The following is a 12,554-nucleotide window of genomic DNA, read 5'->3' on the forward strand; positions in this document are numbered from 1 at the left end:
CTCTCTCAATCCAATCTTTATTTTCTTCTCTTTTTTTTCTCTTTCTGTATCTGATTTATAACCCTGTCATCCCATTTCTCTCGCAATCCTTAATAAACTCATTAGTTAAGAGGTTAAACTGTTGGTCCCAGATGCCCTGTTGTCCCCTCTGCACTGTTATCAGCCCAAACTTACAGCAAGTTACAGAGAAACACCTTCAAGCCAAAGGGTGAAGAATACAGTCTAATTAATTGGCACACTAGCTGTGAGATAACCTGCTCCAGAAATAACTGCTCCAAAGTTTATCAGATTTTCAATGAATCTTCGTCTTGACTGAGAAACGCAGTAGGATGATGCTAAAATGCTATTGTTAACCTCACTGATATGCTTGATTACAAATGAAGAACTAAAGTGTAGATGATAGGATTATGGATGTTAATACTCCAGTAAAAAAGTACATATAATCATGCTAACATAGAAACATATCCTCAAATGCATTTTTAAAGAAATACCAATTTTAAGTGGTGTCTTCACTCTTGTGATCCCTCTGTTTATTTGGAATTGCAGGTGTGCTGCAAAATTTGCAAAGGAGGTATAACAAAGATTAATTAAAAATGTCTACACAATTTAAAAAGGAGTTGGAAAAGTATCGGGATGTTGATGAGGATGACCTCCTCCGGAAATTATCAGAAGAGGAGATCCAACAGTTGGAAGATGAGTTGGAAGAACTGGACCCTTATGTAGGTACATCCTTACACATGTGTATCTACATAGCAGTTTGTAACCAGGGGAATATGTTCACATGCATATCTAAATACATGTATTTCTCTGTCCAGAATAGATTGTTTCAGAACTTCTGCATCAGCTGTTTGCCCCTCCACACTGAAATATTTTAATTTTGACCTCTTTTAACCAAAAAAACAAGCTAATCATCTAGGAAATCAGAGAACATTGCTCCTTATGAGTCTTAAATGCAAAATATAGCCCTTACTACTGATTTACTTAAGTCATCTAAGTATTTAAGTAATTTGAATGCCATGATCGATTTCTTCCAGAACAATATTGATCCACATTTTCAATGCTATTATCCCCTTCTTTCCCCTCAACAGATATTGGGATAACTTGTCTGCAATTGTCAGCTTGAATATCTTTCTTTTCACTTGAATAATGTGGATCATGTGTGTCCTCAACTTTGAGTCTAGTTCTGCAAAAATACTAAACAGAGTTTTGGTCTATCTTTCTACTCATTTTCTGGAGTTTATCTTATCAGGTGCATGTACATGGCAGATTTTGAGTCGTATTTTCCTCTCTAGTGATTCTAATGAACAAGAAGGAGAATCAAAGACAGAGCCAACAGACTATTTATCCTCATTTTGCATTATTCTGTGGACTATATGGGTGAGGCAGGTGAATGAATGGTCATATTTATCCATCCAAGTCTTGTTAAGACCATTGATGAGAAGCTCGGTGAGTGTCTTGCTCCAGGTTCAGACCTGCTGCAGTTGAAGTTAATGAGAAGCTTTTGTGGTGTCTGCACAGCAGTGGCAAAAGTGAATTGTAAAAGGCTGTGCTGTAACATGAGGGAGCGATAACCAAAATAAACCACCAAAGCTAGTAGTATTTTTGAGTCCCAAAAGCCAGCAGTTGCTTGTACTAGATAGCTCCACCCGTTGATTGAAGCTGAACTATAGTATTCTATTGTAATAGTGTCACTCAGTGTGCCAGCATCATACACTGCTTTAGTGGCCAAATAATATCAGAGACATTTGTAAATCGTGAAGCTCACAAACAGATGTATTCAGTTAGTCATTTATAGAAGCAAGCAATAATAGTGGGTAGTTGAAATCAGTCCAGATAACACGGAAACTTTGAACCAGTATATTAGAGGGTTAAACAGAGTTCCGTTGAATGTTTTTATTTGCTGATAGGGGAGTGAGGAGCTGCTCAATCACCACTGGTTATAATCATTTTCATAATTATGTAGGCATTTTATTCACCGAGCTATTGTGTTGCCTACATCAGACTTAAAGCTAATGTGTACACTTAAAGCATCTTCAGGACAGAAGGCACGTTATTCAAACAATGGACAACCAACTCCATAACACGTTCACAAAAGCATGTTTTTGGACTCCTGTGGTGTTTATTAAAGGTACTTGTACTGCGGGTATTCTAATCAAATAATGACCCAGATCCTGCAGTCAGCAGCAAAATAATGGATCTTGCGGCTTGCTACACCGACAGCTGCCCACAAACCTTTTGCAGGATTTTTTGGCAGCAACTTATTGTCATTTGATACGGCATTTCCACAGGCGATCTGTGCCGTGAACTGAGAGAACAAACAGCATGGCTCTTCAACCAATCAGATTGAAGAATCATCACTGAGGCACCTAGAGTCCAAACCAGAAAGTAAAAATTAGACTTAATTGGGTACAGAAAGTGAAATGGCAGTGGATAGGGAAATTGGGATTAAGAGAGGGAGATTTTTTTTAAAACGCAAAGAAATACTGAAGGAATGAAACTCCACACATATAAAATTCAATTTTCGGTGGCAGGGAATTTTTGTTTAGCAGTAATTGTGACTTATCATTCTATTAAAAAAATACACTTGCATCCATATGTGCCTCTCTTAACTCTGGCTGCTGTATTAGTAAATAACCAATGGGTAAGTACAACAACTGCACGCCCTTGGGTGTATTTCAATTTTGAATCTACCGACAAGATAAGAGTGCACCTTCTGTACTTCTGCATTTACTGGGGCCAGTGTGCACTTAGTTGCTGCTCAATTTGTTCCATGATAACGATGACTGTTGCTAGCCTCACCATTATTCTTAATTCACCATCCAGGCCGATGTTGCTGATTAATAGCCCAGTGCTATATGTTATTAATTTCTAGCCCATGGGTATGCTTGTGAGTTGGTTTTCCCATGGTATATGTTAACATGTCAATGTATCAGCTGTGGCAATTACATTGTTAAGCTAATTGCCTTATGAACGACAGGAAATGGTTAAAGGCTCAAACCCCAAAAGAGTATGAGTGGACACAGCTGGAACAGTTACTGTGGGTATCTTGTATGGAGTTTGTATCTCTTGTCGGGTTAGAAGCGCAATAAACTTGCTGAGGATAAAAGACAACCTGCTGTGTAATTCCTCCATAATACACTAAATGTTATTAATAACAGTATATAACTCTGTAATTGATTGTGATTTTAAGAACCCCTCTTCCCGCATACCACTGCGGAAACCATTTTAAGTAGGTTCTCTTAAAATAACTTGTTTTAAGATATGAAGCACCGCAAATTATTCATTTCTGTCACCTGATTGTTCAATGGGATGGGTATAGGCACAGCGAGTTTCCGATACCATTCCCTTCTGAAATAGTGAGGAAAAAGCAGTTCACGGAGCATATGTGAAGAAGTGCAAATTTTGTTGTGACATTTCTGTGCTTTCGGTTCCGAGTGGGAAGTATTTCCAATACGTTGCCACATTCTTCGCCTTCTCTCCCCACAGTTTGGAAGCTATGGATACCGGGTGTGTATCTATTATTAACAAATGCCAGTCAGATTTTCCCTCCCCAACTCCTCCCAACAAATTAGGGGATGGTCATTGAATGAGATTTGCTGGTATGTTATTAGATATCAAGAGCATGGTAGTGTTAGCCCATGTCTTTTAACACTGTCTCCATGGAATCTGTTCCAGAATTAATACTTCCCCTGAGCCGTTGCTCTGTCTTCTCCACCCACTATTTAAAGGTTCAATGTTTGAAGGTTTCATAGAGCTCCTGACTTGAGTCTGATTAGAGGGGTCTACACTATGGATAGATTTTTCATCAACGATATACTCAGTCATCAGGCCTTGGTAGTAGGAGCCTACAGGGCCTGTGCCCAAGGACCCAGGCAATTGTGCTCGCCCTGGTAAAACTCACCAAGAAAACTTTTTTAAAAAAATTTAGCATTTAATCCACTTTATTGATTTTTGGGATATAATTGAGAAACTCCACAGCATTAATAGTCGCATGTCGAAGGGTTATGCTCTAAGTTTGAAATCGCAAATGTTTGGATCCTTTAGGAAAGCAGGATCTTTCAATGTGACGGACATAAATCCCATTTGCTGGGTGTTATAACCTGCCTGCTTACCATTGGCTGGGGACTAATGAGAATCCCACAATCCTGTGGGAGTATGAGCTTTGCCAATGAGGGGGGCGGAGAAACCACTAGTAAACTCCATGTATAAATAAAGCTGGCCAGTTTGGAACCAGCAGGAAGGAGTGAGCAGCAAGGGAAGTTGCTGCTGCTGCTGCTGCTGCTGCTGCTGCTGCTGCTGCTGCTGCTGCTGCTGCTGCTGCTGCTGCTGCTGCTGCTGCTGCTGCTGCTGCTGTTATATATATATATGTTATTGTAAATAAATGTTATTACTTTGTATCCTTAAAACTCGTGCTGGATTCTTCGTGGCCCTCACAAAACTGGTGACGAGGGTTAAAGTGAATAGCTGTCTACGCTGCTGAAGCCACCTCCCTGGATTTTTGTTGGATACAGGTTGGAAGTTGTTTTCTATTACACCATGCCTCTGTACGGGCGTTTGGATGTTTTTGATGCTGCGCTGGAAAGCTGGAACCAGTACGCACCACGGATGCGTTACTATTTCCGGGCAAACAATATCACCAAAAACGAGCGCCAGGTGGTCATATTGCTCACCGTCTGCGGCCCGCATACGTTTGGGCTGATTAGGAGCCTTACGTACCCAGCTGCGCCGGACACCAAAACATTTGATGAACTTGTGAATTTAGTGGGGCAACATTTTAACCCAACCCCGTCCACGATAGTCCAGCTTTACCGGTTTAATACTGCTGAGAGGACCCCAGGAGAATCCCTTGCCGACTTTCTATCCAGGCTACGCAGGATTGCGGAGTACTGTGACTTATGGTGAGACCTTGTCAGAAATGTTACGCGACCGTTTGGTTTGCGGTATTAACAATGCGGCCACCCAGAGAAAGTTGTTAGCTGAGCCAACATTGACTTTTCAACAGGCCATTCAAATAGTATTGTCCTGAGAGAGCGCAGAACGAGGAGTGCAGGAGCTACAGGGAATGGAGGTGCATGCCTTGGGGCGCAACCCCTTCCGTCCGAAAACGTCCCCTCGCACACCTGCGGTACCTTGGGCAAGGCGACGTCCGGATCGACGCCAGTGGCCGTCAGACATTCCTCCCCGATGGGAGCCTTCTCCAGAACCAATGGATGAGGAGCCATGTCCGTGTCAGACTTGTAGGCGCCGACCCCGTCGCGGACGCGGTCCTGGGGGCGCCAGAGGCGCCGTCGTTCCGACCGAAACTGGGACCAGCCCAGGGGCCGTACCTTCCATGTGGATGAACCTGCGGCGACTACTCCTGAGGACGTGGAGACGGAGGACGACTGCCTGCAGCTGCATTGTGTGGCATCTCCCCGTGTGGCCCCCATTAAAGTGACAGTACGGATCAATGGTCACCCACTTGAGATGGAGTTGGACACTGAAGCAGCGGTCTCTGTGATCGCCCAGAGGACATTCAACCGCATCAAGCAGGGTATACAGACCCTTACATTAACCGACTCACAGGCCAGGTTGGCCACCTACACAGGGGATCCACTGGACATTGCAGGAACTACAATGACCCCTGTTGTTTATGGACGCCAGGAGGGACGTTTCCCACTTATAGTGGTGCGCGGCCATGGGCCCAGCCAGTTGGGTCGGGACTGGTTGCACCATTTGCGGTTGCAATGGCAGCACATCCTCCAAACAGTTTCTGGAGGGTTGACTGAGTTGCTAGGACGATACCCAGATGTATTCCAGCCCGGTTTGGGGAAAATAAAAGGGGCCATAGCCCGTATCCAAGTTGAACCACGAGCCACGCCATGCTATTTCCGGGTGCGCCCGGTGCCTTACGCCTTGCTCGAGAAGGTAGAAAGGGAGCTCACTCGTTTGGAGAGTTTGGGTATTATCAGGCCCGTCCGTTTCGCTGACTGGGCAGCACCAATTGTACCTGTAATGAAGCCAGATGCCACAGTTCGCTTGTGTGGCGACTATAAACTTACAGTGAATACGGCTTCCCGACTCGACCGATATCCAATGCGTCGCATCTAGAATCTCTACGCGAACCTTGCAGGTGGACTCTCGTTCACAAAATTAGATATGAGTCATGCCTACCTACAGTTGGAGCTGGACCCTGCCTCCCGACCATGTGTAACGATTAATACACACCAGGGCCTGTATGAATATACACGGTTGCCCTTTGGAGTATCCTCTGCCTGTGCTATTTTTCAACGTGTTATGGAGGGCATTTTGAGAGGTTTACCGCGTGTCGCTGTCTACTTAGACGACGTTTTGAATTCAGGGACGTCGGAGCAGGAACATTTGGAAAATCTGGAGGCTGTCCTTAGACGCTTTTCGGAGGCTGGAGTCCGTTTACGTTGCACAAAGTGCGTATTTCAGGCAAAGGAAGTAGTCTACCTAGGTTATCGGGTGGACCGCGAAGGTTTGCACCCCGCCGCAGAGAAGGTGCGTGCAATTCAACATGCCCCCACCCCGACTGACACTTCGCATCTTCGTTCTTTTCTCGGTCTCGTAAACTATTACGGGAAGTTCCTCCCCAATCTGGCAACTACGTTGGCCCCGTTGCACCTTCTGCTAAAGAAAAATCACACCTGGGTTTGGGGTCAGCCGCAAGAAACCGCTTTCCGGCGGGTAAAGCAACAATTGTCGTCGTCTGGGTTACTAACCCACTATGATCCTGGAAAGCCTTTGCTCGTCACATGTGATGCATCCCCGTATGGTATTGGGGCCGTCCTGTCCCACAAGATGGAGAACGGGGCCGAGCGGCCGATAGCTTTCGCCTCCCGCACATTGACTGCAGCGGAGAAAACGTACGCGCAGATCGAGAAGGAGGGCCTGGCAGTGGTTTTTGCGGTGAAACGCTTCCACCAGTACATGTATGGCCCCCATTTCACTATCGTGACTGATCATAAACCTCTGCTGGGACTTTTCAGAGAGGATAAGCCAATACCGCCCATTGCTTCTGCACGGATCCAGCGCTGGGCTTTGTTGCTCGCTGCATACGAGTATTCTCTGGAGCACAAACCAGGAATGCAGATAGCGAATGCCGACGCACTGAGCCGATTGCCTTTATCGACCGGCCCCATGTCGACCCCCACGACCGGTGAGGTGGTTGCAACCCTAAATTTTATGGACACCTTGCCTGTCACGGCATCACAGATCCGTGAGTGGACCCAGAAGGAGCCAGTCCTGTCAAAGGTTCGGCACATAGTCCTGTATGGTGGGCAGCATAAACAGCTCCCAGGCGAGTTGCGGGCATTTACGTTACGCTGTTCATCACGGAAGCGCCGGTCTCCATCTCGTTACACGCCGCCTGATCCAGCGCCGCGTGCAAATGGTGTCCGGCCTGCAGCAAAACGAGTCCGACGTCCTCCTTCGCCAGGGTCTTCGGTGGATTCCTTGGACTTTGAGGGGGGGGGGATTTTATAACCTGCCTGCTTACCATTGGCTGGGGACTAATGACAATCCCACAATCCTGTGGGAGTATGAGCTTTGCCAATGAGGGAGGGCGGAGAAACCATTAGTAAACTCCATGTATAAATAAAGCTGGCCAGTTTGGAACCAGCAGGAAGGAGTGTGCAGCAAGGGAAGTTGCTGCTGCTGTATATATATGTTATTGTAAATAAATGTTATTACTTTGTATCCTTAAAACTTGTGCTGGATTCTTTGTGGCCCTCACAAAACTGGGATCTTTTGATGGCCTTGGAAATTTCTCTTTGTCTTTTTCCACACAAGCCTGTTGTGTGTCTCCCAAAAATGTGACCTGTATATGGAGATATAAACTGAGACAAAAGCTGTGTGTTCCTGTAGTCCACTGAAATACCACACTGTATGCATCTCTTGGGTGGTTCTTTGTAAGGGTTTTCTAACTTTATTGGCATATCAGAAGTGTCACTAGTCATTGGAGTAAGTCGAATGCTGATCCCCGTTTGCCAGACTGCTGGATGCCATGTCCTCACCGCCCAATCATCCCGCTGCAACCCGCAAGCATGGCAACGAGAATCCCTGCTATCCGCGTTTGCGCAAACACCCTCATGGGGTGCATGGTCTGCCCCTGTGCAAACACCCTCATCACTCACCAAGAAAACTGAGATCAAAATACTCTAGCCTTAAAATGTACTGCCAGGAGGAGATGATGATGCAGGGTCAGTACATTCAACCCAATATATATATTACTGGAAAAAATTGATTTTTTTTTGTCAAAGCTTTTTGTCTCACACTCATTTGCAAGAATACAATGTAAGGGAAATCAACAAATTTATACTGTTTGAGAAGAAAGTGCTGGTTGTGGCAAGTGGACTCTAATTGGAAGTGGTGTAACCACAGAGAATGCTACCAATTAATGGTGAATACCAGCTGCCAAGCATTGTTTTAAATTTAAACCAGGCAGCTTGACACTGATTGGTCAAGGCATTGCCCTGAGGAATGAACCAGTGAATGGCTGTCACTTATTTTGTTTAGCTGAAACAGGCACAATTTGTGTACCTGTTCTTTCTGTCTGAAAAGTGCAAGGCCTTGTGTATTAATATTTGTAGCTTCCAGTACATGCAAATGTGCCCCACTGTGAGTCTGACTGGCAATCTTAAATTGGTTTTCAGTGTAGTTCTTTTTTTTTTTAATTTAGAGTACCCAATTCATTTTTTCCAATTAAGGGGCAATTTCGCGTGGCCAATCCAACCAACTAGCTTGCACATTTTTGGGTTGTGGGGGCGAAACCCACGCAAACACAGGGAGAATGTGTAAACTCCACACAGACAGTGACCCAGAGCCGGAATCGAACCTGGGACCTCGGCGCCGTGAGACCGCAGTGCTAACCCGCTGCGCCACCGTGCTGCCCTATCAGTGTAGTTCTTAGCATGCTGAGGATTATTTAGCAAATATCATCCAATCACCAAATCACATCTAATGTTGACACTGTGATTTGGGTTTTGCAGGGTTGAGTGATTGGGTATGGTCTGGACCTTGCCAGTTGCGAATAGTGGAAGGGGCTTGCTGTTTGATACAATCCACCAGTCTTTGGGATATGTGGCCTCCATACCCAGCATCACACTGATACTGAAATTCATCTATCACATTACTGATAGGCAGAACGTCTTTATGGCTGGATGGCAGCATCTAGTTAGCGGCGAGTCCACTCCTGTTGAAACTGCATATTAGCAGCATGAAAGTTAGCTTCACATTTCAGAGATATCTTGCCCTTCCAGAGTAATCTGAGGTAGACTGGGCACTTTTCAGAGCTGAAAGTGATGTGTTGTCTGTAAAACCTCAGACATTTCAACCAGCTAATTACTTGAACATCTTACCCTGGTGCCTTTATTTCATAGATTATCATAGAATTTACAGTGCAGAAGGAGGCCATTCGGCCCATCAAGTCTGCACCGGCTCTTGGAAAGAGCACCCTACCCAAGGTCAACACTGCCACCCTATCCCCATAACCCCGTAACCCAGTAACCCCACCCAACACTAAGGGCAATTTTGGACACTAAGGGCAATTTATCATGGCCAATCCACCTAACCTGCACATCTTTGGACTGTGGGAGGAAACTGGAGCACCCGGAGGAAACCCACGCACACACGGGGAGGATGTGCAGACTCCGCACAGACAGTGACCCAAGCTGGAATCGAACCTGGGACCCTGGAGCTGTGAAGCAATTGTGCTATCCACAAGGCTACCGTGCTGGCCATTTGCGAGATGAACAAGTTCACGGTTTAACACAATTTTTCTGATCAGCCAAGGTGATTCAATCAAGATCCATTGCCCTCTAAAACACTTTTGCCTGACCAGCTATTAGCCCATAATGGAGTCTGGCCTCTTTTGTTTGTCCTGTTGCAGAGTTGTTCACCTATGTCTGGAAGTTCGTTGTGTATTCATTGCATGGTCTTGTTCTATTTTGTAAATGTGAGTGGGTAATCACAATGGACTTTGTGTTAACTTGAGTGCTCTTGCAAACAGTCAGCATCAATTCAGCCAGGACCTCATTTGGCAGTTTTTGTTCTTGGCCCTGGCCCGTGTATCTTGTCAGCCTGTTCCCAGCATCACAGTCAGCCGTATGTTTGTGCGATATACAACGTATATATAGAGTGTGATATGCACTCTATATCAGCAATAAGCTTGCATAGTAGGAAAATGACTTGGGCTTTTGTTAGGTTCCCAGTTGATGTTATCATGGAATACTGGCTCAAAATTCTCTGTTGGCCGCGCCAAAATCGGGAAAGGCAATTGGGCGGAGAATCGGTTCTGACGGCAAAAACGCGGCGGGCACCTATTTGACAACAAATCACAATTCTCTATCACCTCGACAGCGACGTCAATGTGTACCAGAACGCACATACAGTAGACCCCATTTGCATGTCATTAGCGGGCCCGACCCGGTATTCTCCGGGCCCTCCGCATTCTCCGCCTCCGATGGGCCGAGTTCCTGAGTTCATTTATGCTTTTAAAAATCGTGAAACCGGCATGGTGGCTGAAGAAGGAGAGAAGGTAGGACCCGGAGAGGAGCACATGCGGGCTGCTGGCTTAACATTGGCTGTGCTGGCTGGGTGCCGAGGGAGGAGGGGTATGGGGGGAACAGACCAAGTGGCTGGAGTGAGGCAGGCACAGACCGCCAATACGGCGGCCATCTAGCTGTGCACCCACTGACCACCCACTTTGGTCCCTGGTCTGCAAAGTGACACGGGCCCTATGGGTACCCCCATCCATGCCCCCCCCCTCTCCCCCCGAGGTGGATCCTCAGACAGGTGGATCCTCAGACAGTACATCAGGATCCGCCATTCCCCCGTAACCCGGCCTGCCCCGACCAGCCCACCCCTCTCACCATCAGACAGAGCACTAAGACAGATTGTCACTACGTCTAGGTGGATCCTCAGACAGTACAAGAGGAGTGGAGGTGGCCTGCTGTGATTCACATCCTGCGACATGGGACCATGTTGGTGGGCATCTTCTGGGCGACCGGGCCTGAATGGCCCCTACTGCTGCTCGTGGTGCCGCCCTGTTCTGCCTGCTACCCACCAGATGCGGCAGGGACAGGAGGGGGGGGGGGGGGGGGGGGGAAAGGGGGGGGGGGGGGGGGAAGGGGGGGGGGGGGGGGGGAGGTAGTCTGAGGTTGCCTGTGAGGCGGCACCCTGTCCTGAGCCACGGCCAATGCCTGCACAGAGTGCCCCAGGCCTTGGACATGCTAGTTCATAACCAAAACCGTCAACTCCAATGCCTCCACACCACCTGTGTGATCCGGTTGGCCTGGGTGGCATGCATGTTCGGCACCACCTCCTGCTACTGCACACAGTCGGACCCTCCAACTGCGCCTGCAAGTGCTGGATGCTTGCCGACAACCCCTCATGTCGTCCCTGGCTCTGTGACTGCATCTCCACTATGGATGGGACTGTCTGATCCAGACGCCTGAGAACAGTCTGGACAGCAGCTAGTTCCTCGGGGCGGCCTGCCCTCCGACCGTCTGCCCCCTCGGGTGTTCCTCTTTGCCGACAGAAGGCTGTGGAGGCCAAATCACTGAATGTCTTTAAGACAGAGATAGATAGGTTCTTGATTAATAAAGGGATCAGGGGACATGGGGAGAAGGCAGGAGAATGGGGATGAGAAAAATATCAGCCATGCAGAGCAGCACGGTGGCGTAGTGGTTAGCATTGCTGCCTCACGGCACCGAGGTCCCAGGTTCGATCCAGTCTCTGGGTCACTGTCCATGTGGAGTTTGCACATTCTCCCCGTGTTTCGCCCCCACAACCCAAAGATGTGCAGGGTAGGTGGAATGGCCACGCTAAATTGCCCCTTAATTGGAAAAAATTAATTGAGTACTCTAAAGTTTAAAAAAAAAAGATATCAGCCATGATTGAATGGCAGAGCAGACGCGATGGGCCGAGTGACCTAATTCTGCTCCTATGTCTTATGGCCCTTGTGAAATCGGTACAAGTGCGGCGCCGGTTTTGCTGTTGTGAAAGTCCACAAATTCTGCATTGACGTCAACACGGAGAATGCAGCCCTATGTCCCGACCTAGTGTCTAGAAAAGTCAAGCCGCCCCCGCACCAATGCTCTGCCGCTTGGGGTGCTAACCGCCATGCCACGTAAAATCCCCGGCGTTCCCCACGGAAAGGGCCAGAGAATTGCCAGGGCCGTGGCTGCGCATGCGCACGCCGCCGACCTGCCGTGGTCGCGGCGCACAACATGGCATCGGCTGCGCGTAGACCCGGCCTGCCAGATAGTGCCCCCCTGTAAGCCCGTCGCCACTCCTGCCAGCCCCCGCCGAAGCTCCGGCCAGCGGAAAGGCTTCCCCCGACTGTGACGACGCTGGACACAGTCCGCGGCTGCCATGTGAGGATGACGAAACCTCGGACCACAAGTGACCCACTTGCCGTCGGGAAGTCAGCCCATCGGGGGGGGTGCATCATGGGAGGGCCTTCAGGTCACCTCCTGAGGCCATCCCAATGGCCTGCGACGTGCTCACCGATGACTCCGTTTTGGAAGGGGTGGAGCATCCAAAAACAG

The 12,554-nt window shown here is 47.8% G+C and overlaps 1 protein-coding gene and 1 long non-coding RNA gene across 4 annotated transcripts in view; one reads left to right on the forward strand and one right to left on the reverse strand.

Moving 5' to 3' along the window:
* LOC140429670 (uncharacterized) overlaps positions 1 to 12,554 on the reverse strand; it is a 178,260-nt gene that overhangs the window by 77,917 nt on the left and 87,789 nt on the right. The window lies entirely within an intron of this gene.
* Positions 1 to 12,554, forward strand: part of tmod1 (tropomodulin 1) — a 169,392-nt gene that overhangs the window by 34,371 nt on the left and 122,467 nt on the right. For all 3 annotated transcript variants that reach the window (XM_072516957.1, XM_072516958.1, XM_072516956.1), the window contains exon 2: positions 547 to 719. In XM_072516957.1, the coding sequence (XP_072373058.1) occupies positions 594 to 719 (126 nt within the window). In that variant the 5' untranslated portion in view covers positions 547 to 593. The remainder of the gene's footprint in view (positions 1 to 546; positions 720 to 12,554) is intronic.

This window comes from Scyliorhinus torazame, chromosome 9, assembly GCF_047496885.1.
Source record: "Scyliorhinus torazame isolate Kashiwa2021f chromosome 9, sScyTor2.1, whole genome shotgun sequence".
Classification (NCBI taxonomy): Eukaryota; Metazoa; Chordata; class Chondrichthyes; order Carcharhiniformes; family Scyliorhinidae; genus Scyliorhinus; species Scyliorhinus torazame.